Source organism: Hyaena hyaena, unplaced genomic scaffold (assembly GCF_003009895.1).
Source record: "Hyaena hyaena isolate Hyena2069 unplaced genomic scaffold, ASM300989v1 scaffold_2015, whole genome shotgun sequence".
Lineage (NCBI taxonomy): Eukaryota > Metazoa > Chordata > Mammalia > Carnivora > Hyaenidae > Hyaena > Hyaena hyaena.
In genome coordinates, this window is record NW_024082629.1 from 113,715 (window position 1) to 135,161 (window position 21,447).

The 21,447-nt window shown below is 55.0% G+C and overlaps 2 protein-coding genes and 1 long non-coding RNA gene across 7 annotated transcripts; 2 read left to right on the forward strand and 1 right to left on the reverse strand.

Annotated features, from left to right (window-relative positions):
* Positions 1-1,286: 1,286 nt before the first annotated feature.
* LOC120227090 lies at positions 1,287-1,935 on the reverse strand. The gene is made up of 2 exons (XR_005527172.1): positions 1,870-1,935; positions 1,287-1,601 (listed from the first exon to the last, which is right to left on the reverse strand). It is a non-coding gene; the product is annotated as an uncharacterized LOC120227090 (long non-coding RNA).
* Positions 1,936-1,952: 17 nt separating this feature from the next.
* Positions 1,953-8,158, forward strand: ZBTB45 (zinc finger and BTB domain containing 45). 5 transcript variants are annotated; one of them, XM_039225237.1, is made up of 4 exons: positions 1,953-2,051; positions 4,191-5,469; positions 6,970-7,042; positions 7,290-8,158. In XM_039225237.1, exons 2-4 carry the CDS (start codon positions 4,191-4,193, stop codon positions 7,636-7,638), a joined length of 1,701 nt encoding a protein of 566 aa, XP_039081168.1. In that variant the 5' UTR covers positions 1,953-2,051; the 3' UTR covers positions 7,639-8,158. The 5 variants fall into 5 exon arrangements, with proteins under 5 accessions (XP_039081168.1, XP_039081169.1, XP_039081170.1 ...); XM_039225238.1 differs by lacking the exon at positions 1,953-2,051 and adding an exon at positions 2,065-2,213; XM_039225239.1 differs by lacking the exon at positions 1,953-2,051 and adding an exon at positions 2,224-2,485.
* A 1,191-nt stretch (positions 8,159-9,349) lies between these two features.
* Positions 9,350-16,814, forward strand: SLC27A5 (solute carrier family 27 member 5). Its single transcript, XM_039225244.1, has 10 exons — positions 9,350-10,047; positions 10,455-10,664; positions 11,053-11,211; positions 13,536-13,660; positions 14,428-14,622; positions 14,704-14,794; positions 15,504-15,702; positions 15,966-16,063; positions 16,235-16,365; positions 16,447-16,814. Exons 1-10 carry the CDS (start codon positions 9,369-9,371, stop codon positions 16,621-16,623), a joined length of 2,064 nt encoding a protein of 687 aa, XP_039081175.1. The 5' UTR covers positions 9,350-9,368; the 3' UTR covers positions 16,624-16,814.
* The last annotated feature ends 4,633 nt before the right edge of the window (positions 16,815-21,447 follow it).

The following is a 21,447-nucleotide window of genomic DNA, read 5'->3' on the forward strand; positions in this document are numbered from 1 at the left end:
CCCCCCCCCCCCCCGCCTCCCGGACAGGAGATGACTTACAATGTCCCAGAATCCTGTGGAATCAGGCCCATGGCAGGGTGAGTCTGCCATTAGCCCATCCATTCCCGTTCAGGCGGTAGTAGCAGCAGCCGTCTGCAGAAGGATACGGATGATCCCCACCCTAACATGTCCTGCGACAAAAGATGGGAAGCCTTGAAGTCAGGGCGAGTCCCTGGAGGATGTAGCAGCAGTCAAGCTATATGAGAAAGTGCTACAAAAGGAGGGAAGAGCACAGATCATCCTTGAGGTAGGCATAACCAAGGGCGTGAGGAATGAGCCGTGTGACAGGATTGGAGAGAGGCTACCGAGGTTGGATGGAGCAGACCCAGTGGGTTGGGCAGGTCATTATAAGGGGTGATTAGACTTGGGCTTTTCCTTCTTTCTCCTTCCTTCCTTCCTTCCTTCCTTCCTTCCTTCCTTCCTTCCTTCCTTCCTCCCTCCCTCCCTCCCTCCTTCCCTCCCTCCCTTCCTTCCTTCCGTATGTTTGTTTATTTTGTGTGTGAGAGAGATAGAGAGATAGCATGAGCAGGAGATGGGCAGAGAGAGAGGGAGACACAGAATCCGAAGCAGGCTCCAGGCTCTGAGCTGTCAGCACAGAGCCTGACGCAGGGCTAGAACTCATGAACTGTGGATCCTGACTTAAGCAGAAGTCGGACACTCAGCCAACTGAGCCACCCAGATGCCCCTAGACTTGGGTTTCAACAAGGTTCCTCAGGGCATGGGCCACAGGATAGGCTGCTAGTGAGGACAGTGGTTCCATCCCTGATCTTCAACACATCTACAACACAGCTGCCCAGCAGCTGACCAAGGTGGCAGGCAGGTACTCTGATCTTGTGCCCTTACTGGAGGCTGAGTCAGCACCGCTCCCCCCATGCTGGACTCCACACCTGCTGCATAAGACATGGGGTCCACTGAGGTCTCAGGGAAATCTGCTGACCTTTATGTCCTCCTGCTTGCCTTTAGCCCCGAGGACCAAAGCATAAGGCTAGGCCAGCCCACCACCCCAGGCTCACCACCCAGCCTGGTTCATAGGTGTCCTGGGTAGCGGGCCCCATCGCAGGGTCTTTGCAGACCAAGTCTGCTTCCTCTGCCCACACAGCTCTTCCCACACATTCTGTCCCCTAAAGTGACTTTTGATCTTTGGAGTTTGGCTGGACACCACGGTCCTGGCAGATGTACTACCCATCTCACCCTCTTCCTTTTATTCTGAGGTGTATCCCAGAGCTCTGAGCGCAGAAGGCGTTCAGTTCAATATCCATTTATTTATTCGTTCACTACTCGCCCTAGGGCAGGTGGGCCCGCTGTGTGTGAGGAGGTAGGGGTCAAGAGACAGGTTGCCTCCACCTTCTACCTAGGACACAGGCTTGAGGACAGAATGGGTGGAAGGTGGGAGCCAGGGCCTGGGGTGGTGTCGGGTCCCTCATTCCACTCGTAGCCGCGGGCGAGCCTGGGGTTAGGCTGCAGGAATATCTCTTCTGCACTCCACGCAGAGCTGGAGTCCGATGGACCAGCGGTGAGCCCTACTCCTGCCTCCACTCGTGCTCTGGGGAGAAGGCCGCCACCTGGGGTGGCAGTGGAGTCTAAACCAGTCGAAACCCACCTAGGGCTTCAGACCGCCTTCCCAGCCTTTGTCGCCTTGCAGCAGCTTCAGCACAGCGGGGAACGCAGGAGGGCGTGGCCCGCTGGTTAACGGCGCAGGCCCCGGCGCGTCCCAGTCTCTAGGGCGACACCGGAAGCGTGCCCTGGCCCAGACATTCCTCGCTGCCCCGGAGCGCGAGCCTCCGCCACTTCATTCGCGACTCTGTCGAGAGCAGGAAGTTCAATACTTACCGGCGCGGAGCGGCGGCTGATCTCCATAGAAACGCCGGAAACGTGCTCCGACCTAGCGCTTCCCGGCACCGCAGGAGCTGCGGACTTCGGTTCCGCCGGCGTCTCAACCTGAAAGTGCGGCCTTGGCGGTGGTGAGCGGGAGAAGGCCACGTCCCGGCCTGGTGCCTGAGAAGGAGCCGGAGGTGGGGTCGGGCGGGCATCCCCCTGCTGCCGCGCCGGCGGGCAGGCCAGGGCGTGCCCAGGGGAGGGCGCAGGCGCTGGGTGTGGAGCGCACGCGGTGGACGTGAGGGGGCGCTGCAGGATGGGGGCATGGCTCTGGCAAGGCGCGGAGGCGGGAAATACAGGTTGGCGGGGTCTGGAGCGGGTGCAGCCCGAGCGGATCAGAGAGGGGGCTCTGGGGTCAGGATAGGGCACGAGCGAAGAAGCAGAGTATGGGAAAGGGCGCTTGGAGCAAAGTGCATGGCGTGGGCAAAGGCGTGGCAGCGAGGACGCGGCGCCATACCCGGGAGGGTGGGCCTTTGTTCTGAGGCGCCAAGAAGACCCTGCTGTATCTGGACTGAGAGATCACAGACCGGGAGCAGGGTGGCGGTGCGTCGGAAGAGGCAGGCTTCAAGCCGTACGTGTTGATGCGCAGGTTTCTGCCCCAATCACCCAGGCACAGATTTGAAGGTCTTTAGACGGTGGGTGAATAAAGACGGGGAAGGGTGCTGTGGCATAGATAACGATATGTGCAAAGACTTGGCTTCGTTGAGGAATTGCCAAGAATTAATGCATCGCCATGGAGGGCTCTGAGCAGAGGAGGATCCCGATATGTCAGGTCTGAACAGGCTCCCTCTGGCTGTCGCGTGGGGAAATAGACCGGGAGGAGGGGAACGCAAGGAGATGACTCCATCAGCCTCGGCCGCTGGTACCGGAGCAGTGGAGGTGTGCGAAGTGATCTGAGGGTGAGATATGGAACATGCAAGAAAGGGAGGAGCCTGGCGCCAGAAGAAGAAAGGTGGTTTGGGTATGAGGACCCCGAGGGGATGAGTCTGAGACCCCATTAGAACCGGAAGGCCAAGAGAGGCCACACTCCAGGGCTGTGTGACCCCGTCTGAGCTAGGCTGGTGGAGAGAGTGAGTGTCAGGGTGTGACCTTGTCCCGACTGTCCCCCCCCCCCCAGGCTGGAGTTGTATGTGGCCTGGGTACAGGATGAGCCAGGTATCCCATCTTTGTTTGATGGGTAGCGGGGGCCTGAGCCTAGTGAGCATGGTGCCTATTTGATGGGTGAAGTAGCAAAGCTTCTCAGATTCCCGGAGTCCCCTGGGGAGCGGTATCCCCTCCCCTTTCTGGTGCCTGAGCGTGGGCAATGCTGGGATTAGGAGGCTAAAAGTTTTGACAAGAATCATCCGGGTTGCTCAGGCATGCTGACCTGGAGGCCACTGCTGTTCCACCTTTGCCTTCCCAATCACACACCCTTCAAAGTCCACACAAGCCCCCTCTCTATGCCACACCCTCACCTTGTGCCCTCCAGGCTATATCAAAATTCCAAGATGCACCGGGCTGCAGGGGGCACCTCCCTACCTGCTGTGTGGAGGTCTGACAGAGACCATGCTATTTTTCTCTTGTGAGGCATCTGCCAGGCTAATCCCCAACCTACTCTCAACCCTTTGGCCATACACACCCTGAACCACACAGCCCAGGAGGCAGGTTGTGCCACCCTGCCCCTGGAAAGACCTCTGTATATACTAGTTAACGTAACCCAGTTCCGAAGCAACAGACCTTGGTCTCCACAGGGTCTTGAATGCTCCAAGGTTGGAGGATGTAGCAAAGGGAGATCAAAAAGAAGCCGAGAGTGGGAGGAATCACAGCCAGCCTGATGGGGAGTGGGTATGGTGTGACAGCCAGTTCTGGATGGGCATCCCTGCCCTCTTCTCCACAGAGCTGCCCCCTGGAAGGGGGACATGTGGAAGCCTTATGGATACTGGAGTTGGGGTGAGTAGAGTTTGAGCCAATATAGGGAAAGCTGAGCTCTGGACCCTCCACTGGGCAGTAAGCAAGACTGGGAGAGAGGCGTACATTTGGTCTTCCCAACCTTCTCCCAGGGGTGTGCTGGGAGTTTCCTAGGTGGAGCTACAGAGGTCCTGGAGTCTAGGGGTGGGAGTTGGGGGGAGTCCTGTATACGGGAACAGGGCTGCGAGGGGGCTGTTGGAAAGGGCTGGGGTTGTGGTGCGTCCACTGGCCTTGTCTTGCAATAAGGGTTCAAGGGACAGGGGCAATGAAGAAGTGAGGGGCGTCCCCGGCTGACCTCCGTCCCCCCCCCACCCCCCAATCCGGTGCAGATGGCTGCGGCAGAGGCGGTGCACCACATACACCTGCAGAACTTCTCCCGCTCGCTGCTCGAGACCCTCAACGGGCAGCGGCTGGGTGGTCACTTCTGCGACGTGACCGTGCGGATCCGTGAGGCTTCGCTGCGTGCCCACCGCTGCGTGTTGGCTGCCGGCTCGCCCTTCTTTCAAGACAAGCTGCTCCTCGGCAACTCTGAGATCCGCGTGCCGCCAGTGGTGCCGGCGCAAACAGTGCGCCAGCTCGTCGAGTTTCTCTACAGCGGCTCGCTTGTAGTGGCACAAGGCGAAGCGCTGCAGGTGCTCACGGCAGCGTCGGTGCTGCGCATCCAGACGGTCATAGACGAGTGCACGCAGATCATCGCCCGAACCCGCGCCCCCGTCCCGGGCGCGCCCGCGCCCCTGCCCACGCCCGTGCCCCCACCTCTTGCACCTGCGCAGCTACGCCACCGCCTGCGCCACTTGCTGGCCGCGCGCCCTCCGGGCCACCCCGGTGCCGCACATAGCCGCAAGCAGCGCCAGCCGGCGCGCTTACAGCTGCCAGCACCCACTATGCCCACCAAGGCGGAGGGGTCGGACGTCGACCCCGCCCTCCCTGCGGCCACAGACGACGGCGGTGATGGCGGCGAGGAGGAGACCGATGATGAGACCGACGGCGAGGATGGCGAAGGCGGCGGCCCAGGAGAGGGCCAGGCGCCCCCTTCCTTCCCAGACTGCGCTGCCGGCTTCCTCACCGGCGCCCCGGACAACGTGTGCGAGGAGCCGCCTGCACCCGCCGGCCTCTCTGACTATGGAGGCGGCAGCAGGGACTTCCTTCGCGGCGCTTCGGCAGCCGAGGACGTGTTCCCCGAGAGCTACGTCTCTGCTTGGCAAGATGAAGATGGCACTGCCGCAGAAGCCTGTCCCGCTGAGACCCCGGCCCCGCCTGACTGTGTCCTGTCTGGATCCCGCGCCCCAGGCGTGAAGACCCCAGGGCCACCTGTCTCACTTTTCCCCTTTCATTTGGGTGCCCCTGGGCCACCTGCGCAACCTCCTCCCGCGCCCTCGGGGCCTACTCCTGCGCTCCCTTCGGCCTTCTATCCCGCCCTCCAGCCAGATGCGGCCCCTAGCGCTCCTCCCGGGGAGGCCCCAGCCCCGCCCACCGCTCCCGCCGTGGCCCCCTCGGCCGCCCCTGCCAGAGCCCCGGGGTCCGAGCCGCCTGCCTATGAGTGCAGTCACTGCCGAAAGACGTTCAGCTCGCGGAAAAACTACACCAAGCACATGTTCATCCATTCGGGTGAGCCAGGATGGGTCTCTGAGCCCTTCGGTCATTGGAAGTTCAAGCCTGAGGGGGGACTGGGCACTAGGCAAGTGGGATGGAGGCACTCGTGCAGTTCTGTTGCTCTTTCCGGGCCCCAGGGGAGCCTGGAAACAGCCCCAAGTGCAGCCCGTGGGGGAAGAGGGGAAACCCCATCCACACGGAGAAGCAGGCTCTCCTGCCTAGCCCGACTTTGATTCATTCGCGCAGGGGGAATCCTAAGGCTAGGTTAAGGAGCAGGAGTTGCCCAGAGCTTTTGGAAAGCTGGCAGTGGAGATTTCAGTCCCCACGATGGAGCTTGGGATGGACGGGAGCAGTGGAGCCTCGGCAGGGAAATGGGCCAGGCTGGGGAGCAGTGGTGCAGGGAGCCCCCCAGGTCTCCCCAGCTGTCAGTGGGTCCTGGGACTCGGACCGGATGGGAGGGGAGAGGGAGTTTGCTAGCCTAGCCTTCAGACTTGGCAGAGAGGTGGCCTGATCGAGCCTGAGGAGGGAGATGGGGCTGCAGTGTGGGGACCCCACAGCTGCAGAGGGAGGGAAGGGGAGTTCCTCGAAGACTGAGCTGAGAGGTCCCCTAAACCCTCGGCGTGTCTGGGAGGTGGCTCCACAGTGGCTCAGGGAGAGGTAGAGAGGTGCCATGGAGACTGTGGAGCTAGGGGCTGAGGTGGTGACTGGCAGGTCCTGGGCGAGTCACAGGATGTGCAAGGTGCTCCCTGGAGGCTCCGGTGGAGGACAAGGGTATGGAATGCCAGAGACCGCTTGCAGGCCCGCGCTGGACGTTGTTAGGAGAAGCGAAGATTGGGCTGGAACCCCTGTGGGAGTGGAGTGAGGAGTTCTGCGGGCCAGGAACTCGGGATTTCACTGTGAATGTTAGAGAAGGCAGCAGTGACCTGAGGTGGGGAGTGAGCGAGATGTGATTTACAGTTTTAAATTCCTACCTGGCTGCCTAGGGGTTGAAGGAGAGAGCATATAGGAATAGCCTGTGGAGAGCTGTCAGGGGCCCCGAGGTAGTACCAGCCAAGACTTGCCAGTTTTATGTGGCCTTAGCCAGGTGCGAGGCCTGATCTGGGGGAACTCGCTGCCCAGGCACTGCCCTGCAGCCCTTTGTCGCCGAGATACGTGGGTGTTCTGTTTTGTGTTTTTTTTTTTTTACTTTGTTAATATCTGATGATTCTAGGGGCCAACACAGACTGCCTCCCCCTTCTCCGATCAGGGTGAAGGGGGCAGCCTGCTCCGGCACCCCAGGTATATTATAGCTGCCAACAGACAAGAGTTCTGGGCAACAGGGCTTCCAGCAGGAACGGGGCAGGCATGCACACGCCCCTCACAGTTTAAGTGTGCTGGGCCTTGCCCGACTGTTACCAGAATGGTGGCCAGCGATCAAAGTACAGAATTTGATCCATGGCAGGAGTGGGGGGAGGGGAGGTCCCTGGAGGTGGGGGAAACCTCAGCGGTCAGTCCCGACGGGCAACTTTGTCCCAGACCGGCAGGATTCCCTGTTGGGAGGATACCTGTTAGAGCTGAGGGCCCTTGACGGTGGTATCCTGGTGCGAAGGTAAGGGTCCGGGAAAGCAGCATCCCAGCTGAGTGGGGAGACACACTGGGTCGTGACTGGGGGTGAGGGGTGGGGGCGGTTCCCTGTTGGGCCGGAAGGTCTGGGAGTGGAAGGGGTGTCCCTAATGGAGAGGGGGATTCAGAGTTGATGGGCAGTTTGGGAGGAGAGGGGAGTCCCTGCCTAGCAAAGGCTCCCCAGGGCTCCTTCCCAGCTGACATACGTGCGCGGCATGCCCTGTCGCCCACAGGGGAGAAGCCCCACCAATGCGCCGTGTGCTGGCGATCTTTCTCGCTGCGCGACTACCTGCTGAAGCATATGGTCACGCACACAGGCGTGCGCGCCTTCCAGTGCGCTGTTTGCGCCAAGCGCTTCACGCAGAAGAGCTCACTCAACGTACACATGCGCACGCATCGGCCGGAACGCGCGCCTTGCCCCGCCTGCGGCAAGGTCTTCTCACACCGCGCGCTGCTGGAGCGTCACCTGGCCGCGCACCCTGCGCCTTGATCCAGGCCTGGGCCTGGTCACGCCCACCGCGGATTGACCACGCCTCCGCGCGGTGGGCCACTCTTCCGGGCCGGGACCTCCTGTGGAACTAGGCCACAACCACTGCGGGACTGGTAACATCCCTGCCAAAGCCGCTGCACACCTGCCTAGACGCCTTGACCACGATCCCACCACCAAACCACGCTTTTCCCAGAGCGCAGGCCCGCCCTCTGCTACCACCTTCTCTCCAGACCTAGCCAGGGCTTCCGCCCGCCTTACCACCCTCCTCCCTCATACACGGACCGTCCTGATAGTGGCGGGCTGGGGATGGCGTTGGTCAGAGACCTGACCATCCCTGAGAACGGGATCGTCTCCAGCCTAAACTGAGCGCTCAGACCCGTGCGCCAGGCTCAAGACTTCTGGCTCCAGCTCCTTGCGTGAGTGTGGGCTCTGGAGCTGTTCCTTTCTGCGCCAATGTCAAGCTGGGGATGAACCCTAGCTCCCCGCCCTGAACTACCCCTCCCTCAATCTGGTGTCTAAGGGGGCTCAGTGGATCCATCATGGACTGGGATCGGGCCTCGGGACTCCTGCTCTCTAATAAAGGACTGTGGGCCATGGGTCCCAAACCCGGAAGCTGTGAGCTCCCAGACTGGTGCGTTTCTCTCCGTCACAGACTGGCTGTGGGCATCAGGACTCAGTGCCCTCAGCCCTGGGCAACACTGCTGCCGTTTCCTGGGCTCCCTGAGCAGAGACAGGACCATAGGCTTGGCCATTTCAGGGAGGAGTGGGATGCACGTATGACTGGTGCTTGACTCTTCTAGAGCCCTTGGTGCTGTGGGGATAGGGGTAGGCCAGCTCTGTGTTGGGTCTGGGAGAGGGAGGCTACATGTGGAAAGCCCTCAGAATCTGCTGCTGAGTTGCAGATTTGAGGCCCCTCCCCCTAGATCTTCACACACCCCCATCTCAAGGTCCTTTGGACTTCAGGCTCCCCCTCCCCCATTCTGATGGCCATGATGGTTGTGCACCTTATTTTTGAGGGGTCCAGAGAGTCTTTGGGGTTATTCTGCCATGTGGGGATCTGAGCCCCAGGATACCTACCCTGGCCAGTAACTTCTGAAGTGCCAGGCAGGAGGTGGGAGCAGCATCCAGGACCATTGGGCTGCCCACTGGGGAGCTAAAGATATTGACACCTACCTGGTAGTGAAGCAGTGTCACAAGTCTGCATCAGTTCAGCTGGCAGCCAAGAAAGTGGCCACTCTTCTTATGACAGAGCATTGGCAGTGCCTGACCCTGGGCATCCTGTCTTAAGGATCGAGGGTTTGAGTTGGAGGGTGGTGCTCCAGCCTGACCTGTAGGCTCCTGGGTCAACGGCAACACCTCTCTGAACTCCTTCTCTATGACCGCCTTCCAGAAGTGAAGGGTTAAGGCTTTCCCGTCCAACCATTCATCAACTGCTCTGCCCATGTTCCCAGGGGGAAGGGGGAGTTCAGCCTCCTGAAACCCAATGCTGGGGACGATGCCAGGGTTGGTGAGGCACAGTGTCATAGAGCCCAGCACATAGGTGGGGATGGGGCGATCAGAACTGGGTTTGAATTCAGGGACAGGATTTGTTCGTTCAAGTATTTACCCGGTGCCTGCCATGAACCTAGGAAGAGGTAGGCACAGTGAAACAAACAGGTCCAAAATGGCTAGGGGTAAAGTCCGGAGGGCCCGAAGTCACGCTCAACAGCTTATGGGCTACTGCTAGGGGGCGGGGCTAAAGAGTCAGTGATCAAAGCCAAGCAGAAGATCTCTGAAGTTATTAGCATTCTGTGGACGCTTCTCTGAGAAGGGAGCAGGTGCAATGGGCATCTGGCTGCAACTGGCCTTTTTAGTGTTACTGCTGCTCGGCCTGGGACAGTCCGCATGGCCCGCTGCTGTGGCCCTGGCACTGCGCTGGCTCCTGGGAGACTCTATCTTCTGTGTGCTGCTCAGCCTGGCCATGCTGGCGCGGCCCTGGCTCTGGCCCTGGATGCCCCACTGGCTGAGTCTGGCAGCCGCGGCACTCACACTGGCTGTGTTACCCGCACGGCCGCCCCCAGGGCTGCGCTGGCTGCCTGCAGACGTGACCTACATCTTCAAGATCCTCCATCTGGGGCTGAACATCAGGGCACGCATGAGCCGCCAGCCGCTGGACACCTTTGTGGATACCTTTGAGCGGCGAGCACGAGCACAGCCGGACCGCGCGCCCTTGGTGTGGAAGGGTCCGGGGGCCCGCTCAGTCACCTTCAGGGAGCTGGACGACAGGGCATGCCAGGCCGTGTGGGCCCTGAAAGCCGAGCTGGGCGGCCTCACAGGCTTGCTTGCTGGGGAGCCTGCCGCCCTCCTGGTGCTGGCCTCCCAGACCATTCCGGCCCTGTGTTTGTGGCTGGGGCTGGCCAAGCTGGGCTGCCCTGTCGCCTGGATTAATCCGCATGGCCGGGGGATGCCCCTGGTACACTCGGTGCTGAGCTCTGGGGCTCGGTTGCTGGTGGTGGACCCAGGTGAGGACTTCGCAGGCTAGTAGAGGACAGAGGGGGACAGGGAAGGGGACAGGCTTGGAGGACTGCTGTTTAGAGGGTCCTGGTGGGGGCTGGGTAAGGAGCTCCTTGCTACCCACCCACCCTCACAGGCAATTAGAGTTAAAACTTCATTGCTGGTAAGTAATTTTGAAGGCACCAGAGTTTTTTCTTCACCATGTGTGTTTCCATCCTTTTTGTCAACAAATACTAATTATGGGGCTCTTTACATAAGAATGCAAAAGTTTTTCTCTGGGGGCTGCTTTCTGTGTTGCTTGCAGTAGGCTCTTCTCCCCTATCATTGGGTCTTGGGTCTCCCCTCTTTTTTGGGGGGTCTCCCCTCTAGATGTCAGATATGGGCCTTTCCCCAGCTTTTCTTCTGATCCCTGCAGACCTCCAGGAGAATCTGGAAGAGATCCTTCCCAAGCTACAGGCAGAGAACATCCGATGCTACTACCTCAGCCACTCCTCCCCAACCCCAGGAGTAGGGGCTCTGGGGGCTGCACTTGACGTTGCACCCACCGACCCCGTGCCCGCTGACCTACGTGCATGGGTCACATCGAAAAGCCCTGCCCTGTTTATCTACACCTCAGGGACAACTGGTGAGGGTGCCTAGCAACTCTAGCCCTGACCTCTGAACTCTTATGCTGTTTGGACCCCAAGGTTGACATGTGCCTCAAACTTGACCTCGAAACCCATCCTGCCCTTTGATTGTGACATCTGGCCTGAACTCTGACCCCCCAGTGTGAACTGAATGGTCAGCACCAGATTCCTGCTTCTGCCCAGTAAACAACCACTAAATTTGGAATTCACCCTCTGGATCCCAAAACCAATTTTTCTTCCCTGAGTCCACCCTCAGATCCTCATACTTGACCACCTTCTAAGAACCTCAAGTCCCTCACTGCAGACCTGACCACAAAGACCCACTCCTGTGTGCTGGCCCTCCTGTACTGTCCTCTCGTCACCCATGCTTCCCACTCTATTCCCCAGGGCTCCCAAAGCCAGCCATTGTCACACAGAATCGACTGCTACAGATGTGCAAGATGCTGTCCCTGGGTGGGGTCACAGCTGATGACGTGGTCTACACAGTCTTGCCTCTGTACCATGTGATGGGGCTTATCCTTGGAATCCTTGGCTGCCTGGAGCTTGGTAAGACCTTTTCTGAAGACTCCTCCAGTCCATGGGACCTCCAGACTCAATATCAGGGTGGGGCTTTCAGGGTGACAAGAACCCACAGGTTACCCAGCATTGAGGTTCTCACCTTTGACAAGGGACACACAATAGCAGGCCCCAAGGCTACTTGGACAGAAACTTGGCCACTTAGATAGTTCCTAGTGGCTTTGCAGTGGTCCCAAGGTGATGATGAGGTATGAATGCTAGGATAGTCAGTGAAGGTTACATATTCATCAAGAATTCCACTGGGCTATCTTCCTGGACACCTGATTAACAATTCAGACTGGGACCTCGCCAATATTTTCTTTTCAAGTTTTTATAAAAATTTTGAAACACATACAAATTTGTAGATATTTCTACATGACCCTCATGTACCTACCACCCAGCTTCAGCCACCATCAGCATTTTGCTTTCAAATATACACAGTAAAGCAAAAGTAGAGAAAATAGCTTGATGATGTCTCATATCCTCATCCACCTTGACAACTGTTAACACGTTGCCAGTTTTATTTCACATGTAATTCCCCTCTTCATTTCTGGATTATTTCAGAACAAATTCTAGATCCTGTATCTTTTTGCTTGTAAGTGTCTCTTACATTTAAATACATATAGGTATATATTACTTAAATATATATAATGACTTAAAAAACTGTCACCATAGAGATGCCTGTTGTGGCTCAGTCAGCTAAGTGTCTGACTTTGGCTCAGGTCATGATCTCATGGTTCATGGGTTCAAACCCCATGTTGGGCTCTGTGCTGACAGCTCAGAGCCTGTAGCCTGTTTCGGATTCTGTCTTCCTCTCTCTCTGCCCTTCCCCTGCTTTCACTCTGTCTTTAAAAAATAAATAAAAGTTAAAAAATAAACAAAAAACCAACCTGTCATAGTAGTGATATCACACCTGAAAAAAATTACCAGTAACTCTACTATCGTCTGATGCACAGGTCATCTTCAAATTTTCCAAATTGTCTAATTGTCTTTTTACAGTTAAAGTCCCCTCACTGTACTTGTTTGTTATCTGTTCCTCTTTCCCCTGCATTTTTTAAAAGTTTAATTAATTAATTAATTAATTTTGAGAGAGACAAAGACAACATTAGTGGACAGGGGCAGAGAGAGGGGAGAGAGAATGCCAAGCAGGCTCTGCACGGCCAGCGCAGAGCCCGATGTGGATTTAAACTCACAAAATTGGGGATCAAGACCTGAGTCAAAATCAAGAGTTGGACTGTTAACAAACTGAGCCACTTAGGTTCCCATCCCCTGGAAATTCTCTCTAGAGATGTTAGAGTCAGTTCAATTATTAGATTCGGTTGAATTGTTGTTGACAAGAAACTTGGTGGGGGTGCATTGTACTTCCTAATACGTCACATTGAGGGCAGCTAATAACTATTATCCTCCCTTAGAGAGCTAAGAAAAATAGGGGAGATGATTAATTGACTGAGAGTTGACACAATGTTATGTTAGTTTCAGGTGTACAACCTCCATACGTTATACACTGGGGAGCTTTACTTGGAAAACTCCTTATCAACCTTTCCCCTAGTTTTACTGGCTCTTGAAGACCTTTCCTGAATCAGGAATTTCATTAGGTGTTGTAAACAAAGTTGTCACTTTTGAGGACTGGCATCCATTTTCACAGAAAAGGCATTGTATTTTACCTCCTTGTCAAAAATACAGCTTCAAAGAAGACACACACTCACTACCTCACCAAGCACATAAGCAATTGTCCCTTTGGGTGCAGCGATGGTAATATTTAGTTTCCACAATTTTGTTGAGGATTGGGGTTGAGGTAAGGAGAATGCCTTCCACAAAGCCAGGAGCAGAGAAGGTGATCAGCTAAGGAGGGATCACTTTGCCGAAGTGAATGTAGTGGCCCTAAAATTTACTAATCCATGTGTCCATCCTGCAAAACATCCTTCCACCAACTCAAACATCCATCTACTAACCAACCTCCTCACCCATCCATCCCTTCACCCACCAATCCATCTATGCTGCCACCTATCCATCTATCCATTTGCCCAGCTAGACATTCATAAAACATTTATCATAATCAGTAATGGTTAATGTCCATAGCCCTCACTTAGCAGTGCTCACTTTGTACCAAGCATTGAGCTTGGTATACATTCTGAAGATAGGATTCAAACCCATGCCCAATATATGCTCTTCTCATGAAGGCAGTCCTGGCCACGCCAGGGACGCACAGATGGCCTCAAAACCTGTGCTTCAGAGGGCCATAGTCATGTGATCAAAGCAGCTTACGACAGTGGCATGGAAGCATGACCTGAGGCCCTTTTTATCTTCCCTCTCAGGAGCAACCTGTGTCCTGGCCCCCAAGTTCTCTACTTCCTGCTTCTGGGATGACTGTCGGCAGCATGGTGTGACTGTGATCCTGTATGTAGGCGAAGTTCTGCGATACCTGTGTAACACTCCACAGGTGAGGTGCTAAGATTAGGGCTCCATGGTGAACACCTCGGGTATGAAATCCCAGATGTCATACCAGGTAAAGGTTTCAGGTAGAATCACATACAGGACTCAAGCAAGGTCCCTTATGTAAAACTCCCGAGGCAGCAGACACAGATGATGAATCCCACACAAAGTTTCCAATCATGGCTCCTCTGATGATCAGCAGTGCTACCTTGGGTGGGTGACTTTACCTTTCTCAGCCTCAATGTCCTCATTTGGAAAATGGGGATAATAACTCAAAGGGAATATTTGTGAGAATAAAACATATCTAAAGTGCCTAGAACAGGGGGTGTTATACAGGAATGAGGTATGGATCTCAGGTAAAATGCTCCACATAAGGCCCCCAGGTATCTCCCCAAGGTGAGGCTTCAAGTCACTCCCCAATTACCTCCAGGAAAAGGCCCCTAAGTAACCCCTCCAGATAACCTCTCCCCAGGTAAAAGTTCCAGGTACTACCCCTGTACAAAATCCCAGATATCTCCCCTAGGTAAGGACCTGGATAAGCCCTGCAGTCACCCCTAGGTATCCCTCCGGGTAAGGCTTCTAGGTAACTTCCCCCACAGGTAACCTCTGCAGGTAACCCTCCAAGTACAAACTCCAAGTAAGAAAACCTTGGTAGATCCCCTAGGTATAGACCCTCCAATCACGTCCCAGGTAAAGATGGAAAGACAGTGTTTATAGGTTCCTGGGCACACCTGAGGTAACTTCCTCTTCATCCTTCTTGGGATATCCCTGCAGCGACCAGAGGACCGGACACATACAATCCGCTTGGCAATGGGCAATGGACTCCGGGCAGATGTGTGGGAGTCCTTTCAGCAGCGCTTTGGCCCCATTCGGATCTTGGAAACCTATGGCTCCACGGAAGGCAACATTGGCTTCGTCAACTATCCAGGGCGCTGTGGGGCCCTGGGCAAGATGAGCTGTTTGCTTCGAGTGGGTTGGGTTGGACAGTGGCCCTGATTGAGGCTGTGCCTACAGGACCACTACTGACCTCCCCCCCTCCCCCCCACTCAGATGCTGTCCCCTTTTGAGCTTGTACAATTTGACACAGAGGCTGAGGAGCCTGTCAGAGACAATCGGGGATTCTGCGTTCCTGTGGGACTAGGTACGAGAGACAGGAAGCCTTCCCTGGGTGTGGAAAGGGTGGGGATCATATGCTTCTTGGCTGGAACAAGCTGCCCAACGCCTTGAGTTCAGTGCCCAGTGGTGGTGTCTACCATCTCACCCAGAACCTCCCCTCGTCCTGTCTGACCCCTGCCTGGGACACTCTGCCCCTCAGCTCTGCCCAGCTACCCTGCCTCAGTTTCTCGCTCTGCTGGGTTTCTGAGTGTCTATTTGAGTTGTTCTCTTGAGTTCTCAGTGGAGGTCATGTCCTTGCAGGCATCAATCTCTTGTCAGTATCTTCTCGGGTCTTCTCTCCTGGGCCTTGCACAGTCCTGGCTACATCTCTTTCTTCCCAGCACCATTTGTCTCTGTCCCTCCTCTATCCCTTGTTATCCTTTTTCTTTTTTAAGATTTTATATGTCATCTCATCTCATGTAATCTCTATATCCAACATGGGGCTGGAACTAACCACCCTGAGATCAAGAACAGCATGTTCCACTGACTGAGCCAGCCGGGTGCCCTGCTTGTTATCCTTTTTCTAGGCATCCCAAGGTCTCCCTCTGTATCTGCAGGTCTCTTTCTTCTGTCTCTTCTCTGGCAGGATCTCTATGATGGAGTCCACCGTGGCTGGAAACCTCCTGCCTGGGGGCCGGTGGGCTCCTAAGGTTCTTTACCATTGTTAATGCCCTAATTCCTACTTCTACCTCCAGGAGAGGCGGGGCTCCTGTTAACCCAGATAGTAGGCCACCACCCTTTCCTGGGCTACCGCGGGGCACGAGAGCTGTCGGAACGGAAGTTGGTGCGGAATGTGCGGCGCAGGGGCGACGTTTACTTCAACACCGGAGACGTGCTGGCCATGGACCGAGAAGGCTTCCTTTACTTTCGTGACCGCCTAGGGGACACCTTCCGGTCGGGTCCCCAGGGGGCTGGGAGGGCGGACGGCCGAGGCTTCCTGATCCTTTAAGGGAGCCAGGCCGAAGAGGCGGGATTTCCGGATTCCAGAGGGGCGTGGTTTCTCGATCCTGAAGGGGCCGGGATTGGGCAGAGCCGGCAATCAGTTCTTGTGGGAGGAGGAGGAGGAGCTTTCGGGCAGGAGGAGGGGCTTGCGGGCAAGAGGCGGGGCCTCCTCTTTGCCAGAGCTGTGGTCACAATCACTGGCTTCAATCCCACAGATGGAAAGGTGAGAACGTGTCCACCCGGGAGGTGGAGGGCGTTTTGTCACTTGTGGACTTCCTGCAGGAGGTGAACGTCTACGGTGTCTCTGTACCAGGTGTGGAGGATTTGACTCATTAAACCTCCAACAGCTTTGTGGGTGTTATCCAGATTTTAAATGTGGGGGAGCTGCTGGGGCACAGCCAATGAGCAGAGACGGGCCAAGGAAGTGGGCCAGCGATGGGCACCATAAGGTGGGTGAGTGGAGAGTGACTGTTGTGCTTCTCAGGTTGTGAGGGCAAGGTGGGGATGGCTGCCGTGCAGCTGGCTCCAGGCCAGAGCTTCGATGGTCAGAAGATGTACCAGCACGTCCGGACTTGGCTCCCTGCCTATGCTACACCCCATTTCATCCGCATCCAAGTGAGCTCAGGGTCGGAAGTTGGCGGGTGGGAGGTCTTAGCCAGAATCTCAGAGTTGGGATTATGCTTACCGCCCCTGCAGGACGCCCTGGAGATCACCGGCACGTTCAAACTGGTGAAGTCCCGGTTGGTGCGTGAGGGCTTCAATGTAGGCATCATTGCTGACCCCTTGTTCGTGTTGGACAACCAGGCCAAGGCCTTCCGGCCCCTGACAGCGGACATATACAAGGCTGTGTGCAACGGAACCTGGAGACTCTGACCATCTGACTTGTCCCCAAGACATCTGAAGTGGCTGTGCCCAATGCAGAATACCACTCACATTGGCAGAATCCTCTCCACCCCAAACCTGCTGAGAGTTATGAATTGCAGCCTGGCCATAACCCCAGTTGAAGAGAGTAAGATGACAGTGGGCCAAGTAGTGGAGTGAGAATAAACTTGGTTGTGTACACACATGTCTGTGTGTGCAGGGCCAAGGGCAGGCAGCCCCAAGATGAGCCACTTTGGCATAAAGATGACTTCGTGTTAAAAGCAATAAAAACCCAGCAGATTCAGGAGTTCTTTCTCTCTCTCCCACAACTGCCTAAAAGGATTTAGATAGAGGATCTGCTCTAAGAGAGCTATCACCACAGATAACTACATTCTAATAGGGAGGAACCTAGGAAGGCCTCTTTAATCAAATTCCTGTGTCCTGTTTCTGCATGCTCCCCCCACCCAAATATTCACTCTTTTTTGTCTTCCTTTAAATTTTTTATTTTAGAGAGGGAGAGAGTGTGTGTGAGCAGGGGAGAGGGGCAGAGGGAGAGAGAATCTCAAGTGGACTCCACTGTCAGTGCAGAGCGCAATGTGTGCTCAGTGCAGAGCACTGAATCAAGGACCGTGGAATTGTGACCTGAGCCAAAATCAAGAGTCACACACTCAACCAACTAAGCCGCCCAGGCACACCTTTCATTTTCCTTTAAATTGCATTTCTTCCTATTGAAGTCATGGACCCCTACACCTTTCTCTGTGCAGTATAATATACACCTCATTTTGCCTGTCTTTGGAAGTTTATGGCTGTGTGCATTCTCTATATATACCAAATTAGATTTTCTCCTGTTAACATGTCTCATGTCAATTTGATTCTTAGACAAGCCAGAGAGACCTCGAAGGGCAGAAGAAATTCTTCCTCACCAACAGTGGATGGAGATGCAAATGAGAAATTAAGGCCTTACTGCCCTTCAGAGACCTTACTTCAGGGTTCCCCCTACTTCCCTAAGGATCTTGACAATCTCAAAGAATGGCCTGTCTGGGCAAGGCCAGAAGTGTGAGAGGAGCTAGCAGCCTTGTAGCCATTCCAGGGTTGAGAGATGAGGCTGGCCTCAGGCCAAGCAGATATGTATATGGTCTAGAGGATGTAAGAATTGCTATCATGGTGATATGACAAGGACATCAGGCTAAGCCAAGAAATGTGAGCAAGTAACTGGAAAGAGCATCCCTGGCAGAGTACACCTGCAAAAAGGATGTGGAGCAGGCCCAGAGCCCTCTGAATGAAACCCCAGTGTCTTAGGGGCCAGAAGAGCCCTTTGGGCACTGTAGACATGTGCATGCCTTTGCTAGTTCCACAAGAGTAGTGCACACTGTGTTGGGGGCTTTATATGTTACTTGATCATTATGGAAACTATGGACTATAGGCCAAGGGAAAGCAAGAGTCATGAGTGGCAAAGCCTAGGGGAGTGTAATCCTCACTGTCTGAACTGGAAGTGCTTCTTTGGGACTTAGGATAAATGCAGATAGGAGTTTGAGGGCACTGAACCTCTGGTTAGTACATCCCACCCATGTCAGGGGATTTAGGTGCTGCCCAGGGATGTTAAGAGCTGTAGAACTGTAGAATGGGAATAACACATTAATTCTCAGTGAAGTGGGCTGTGTTCTCTCCATGGCAGGAATCATGCCTGACTGTTCTGGGTGTTGTAGGCTGGGGCACGTGTGCATGTGAAAACTGAGATGACAGAGGCCATGAGAGCTCAGATACTGCAAGTGGCACCTGGGTCATTGTGGGAGCTGTTAGGTTTAGGCTAGTGGTCAGGAAGAACTGTGATGTATATCCAAGTGGGCTCAGGGCTTGAGCTGCTGTTTTCAAGTCCTCTATAGTTCTACAGCATAAGCCTGAAGGGACCATGCTCCACTTCTCCCAGTGCCAACTTTGTATGTGGCTTTCACTAAATCAGTGAAAGCTCAGCCATTCCCATGATTGTAGCTTCAGAAAGCCATTTCCTGACACCTCCTACTCCATCCTCATATTTGTAGGTTTATGTACTAAAGACTCCTCTCTGAATTCACTGGGTAAGTAAGTAAGAACCAAGTAAGGTGGGTTTGTTTAGCCCACCTTGCCCCAGAAAGCCAGGGAAACTTTTACAGTCACAGGGTTAAAAGCAGAGGTGTCAGCCTGGCAGGATAGTGCCCAACATGAACACACTTGTTTGGAAGAGGGCAATGTAAGGACCAAGAAACAAGGGAAGGCAGATGATCACAGTTGTTTCCAGAGGATCTAGATGGGAGCCACTGACCAGTCCTGGGTATTGGGAGGTGTGGATCTGAGGAGGGTGGAGGAAGTGAGCGATAGCAGGAGCCACCACACAGGTGGGAAGGAGACTGGTGGGGAGATGGGTCAGGGAACAGGCTCAGATTAAGGGGACAAGAGGAATTAGGTGGGACACTGCTCCAGGAACATCAGTTCAAGATGCAGAAAAGGTTAGGGCTGCCTAGGTTGCTCAGGCAGTTGTGTTTGACTTTGGCTGAGGTCCTAAACTCATGAATTGTGAGTTCCAGCCCTGCGTCAGGCTCACTGCTGTCAGTGCAGAGCCTGCTCCCAAGCCTGTCTCCCGTTCTCTCAAAGTGAAACGTTTCTGTTTTTAATCTTCAAGGTCGTATATGACTCGCCAAGTGCCCACTAGCTGTTTGACAGATGCCTTTGCTCCTGAATCAATGGATTTCCCCAGAAAGCTCTGAATCAGGTAGACTGGGGGATTTGTCTGCATTTCACAACTGTGTAGACCAAGCCTGAACCTAACCAGGGGCCCCTCATGGCGGTGAGTCTGAGAGAAGGTGGGTGGGAACAAGGCCAGAGTGTGCACCAGAGACAAGGGGATGAGTAGAGCAGAGGTGGACAGTGGCTCACAAGCCTCCGGGACACCTGGAGGCCTACTTCAGTGGACTTGCACCCCAAGGGTCTCGGAGAGCCACTTGCTGCAGGACACCTCTCCCCACCACATCTCCCCTCCTTGTAGGACTTGTGAGGTTCCAGAAATGGAAGATGGGTCTCAAACTGCTGGCAGGTGGGGAGTGAGGGAGATGTCATGTCTGTGCACATTCCACATGGCAGATGGCTGCCAGACCGTGGAGGTGAGGAGACTACAGCATCCCACTGCCTCAGTTTCCTGAGCCTGGTACAACAGACTCCTCTCCTGGTAGAGCTGAGGCTTGGGGCAGCCTCATGAGGTCCACCTTGCCCAACTCTCCTAGAAGAATCCCACACACCTCTGGGTGCCAAGAAGATATGTCCTAGCCCCTCACTGAGTAACAGAAAATGCATGAAGTGAAGCCAAGGCTACAAAGTTCTGAGATGATCATACTTAAATTGTATTGTTAGGAGACCTGACTGGCTCTTGATCTTGGAATCATGACTTAAAGCCCCAAGTTGGGTACAGAGCTTAAATATATAAATGAACTTTAAAAAAAAAAAAAAAAAGCCTGTGTTGTTAAATCCTTCTGAACCATGACCTGAGGCTGGGAGGAGAGACGGAGGCTGTGGACTTCCACAGTGCTGTGCAGGGATTTACACATTGTACGTCCATTCCAACTTACAATTTTTGGTCTTTTTTGTTCCCATGAAAAGAGACCACTAACAGCCCTAGGGGGGAGGCCTGAGGTCAAGACAGGGCTCGCTCTGCTGAGGGCCACAGGGAGAAACCTGGGCCCCAGCCCACCACGTGTCCCGGCCATGTGGACGTGTCCCACGATGGGAGGGCATCACACACACACGGCCTTAGGTAACAGCAAATCCTCTTTCCAACTGAGGGACTAGAACAGGTGGGCACTTGCCCACTGACGCTGCAGAAACAAGAAGTCCCATCTGGTCTCCTCCAACCTGTTATCAGGATCACTTCTCACCAGGGCAGCGGGGATATAAAGGCTCCTGTGTTGGTGACTTTGGTAACAACAGGGCTTGGCCAACGCTGAGGCCCGGGTGAAATCTGAATGAGCACAGAGGGGCCACCTTTCTTGATGTTGGTCTCCCTCCTCCCACCCGGGGACGTCCACCTCTACTTCCTCCACGTCCTGTGGGACTGCCATGCGCAGGAAGCCAGGCCTGGCATCACCCAGCCTTCACACTGCAGACTAGAACACGAGTGGCAGAGCATGGGGGCAGAGGGACGAGCTGGGCCTGTGACCTGCAGTCAAGTCCCGGGCTCTGCTGTGTGCAACACACATTCCCACTCTCTGCCTCGGTTTCTTCAACTGAGAAGTGGGGATATGAGCCATAGCAGCCATCTCACAGAGCTGGCGGTTGGCACATGCGGCCCTTATCAAGATCCTGCCTGTCAAGGTGCAGAAAATACCCTCTGTAGCCGGAATCTCTCTCCCTCTCTCTTCCTTTATTTTACCCAGAGGTGGAAGTGGAGGCTCAGAGCCCAAGGCCAACACCAGACCCCACGTGACTTACCATCTACTGGGTCGGCTCCCAGAAGCCTTCGACAAACTGAGGTCTTGAGGGAATATCCTGAGGGTCAGCCCGTTGGCCTGTCTGTGCATGGGCGTGAGACATTTCTAGGACTGCCTGCACGACACTGCAGCATTCCCCTCCTCACCCGAGTGCCCACAATCAAAGAGGCATGAAGCGCCACTCTGACTGCCCAGTCTGTGCCCACCGAAGTCCCAGCCTCCACGTCCACCCCCCTGATCTTTCTGTAGTCAGATCTCTTGGGGTTGTAGTGAGCTGGTGCTGAAATGGCAAACATCCTCACCATGTGCACGTGGAAGCACAGGGCGCGCACGGGGCTTCTCCAAACTGTGGATATGCAGGGAACAAGGGCGATTAACCACA

Bases quoted from the DNA above. Each gene is read 5' to 3' on its own strand.
- SLC27A5 (XM_039225244.1), top strand. From the start codon at position 9,369: ATGGGCATCTGGCTGCAACTGGCCTTTTTAGTGTTACTGCTGCTCGGC. The intron at 10,665-11,052 runs GTGAGGGTGCCT...TCTATTCCCCAG, and splicing joins CTACACCTCAGGGACAACTG to GGCTCCCAAAGCCAGCCATT. The intron at 15,703-15,965 runs GTCGGGTCCCCA...TCAATCCCACAG, and splicing joins CGCCTAGGGGACACCTTCCG to ATGGAAAGGTGAGAACGTGT.
- ZBTB45 (XM_039225236.1), top strand. From the start codon at position 3,763: ATGGGCATCCCTGCCCTCTTCTCCACAGAGCTGCCCCCTGGAAGGGGG. The intron at 5,470-6,969 runs GTGAGCCAGGAT...ACTTTGTCCCAG, and splicing joins GCACATGTTCATCCATTCGG to ACCGGCAGGATTCCCTGTTG. The intron at 7,043-7,289 runs GTAAGGGTCCGG...TGTCGCCCACAG, and splicing joins GGTGGTATCCTGGTGCGAAG to GGGAGAAGCCCCACCAATGC.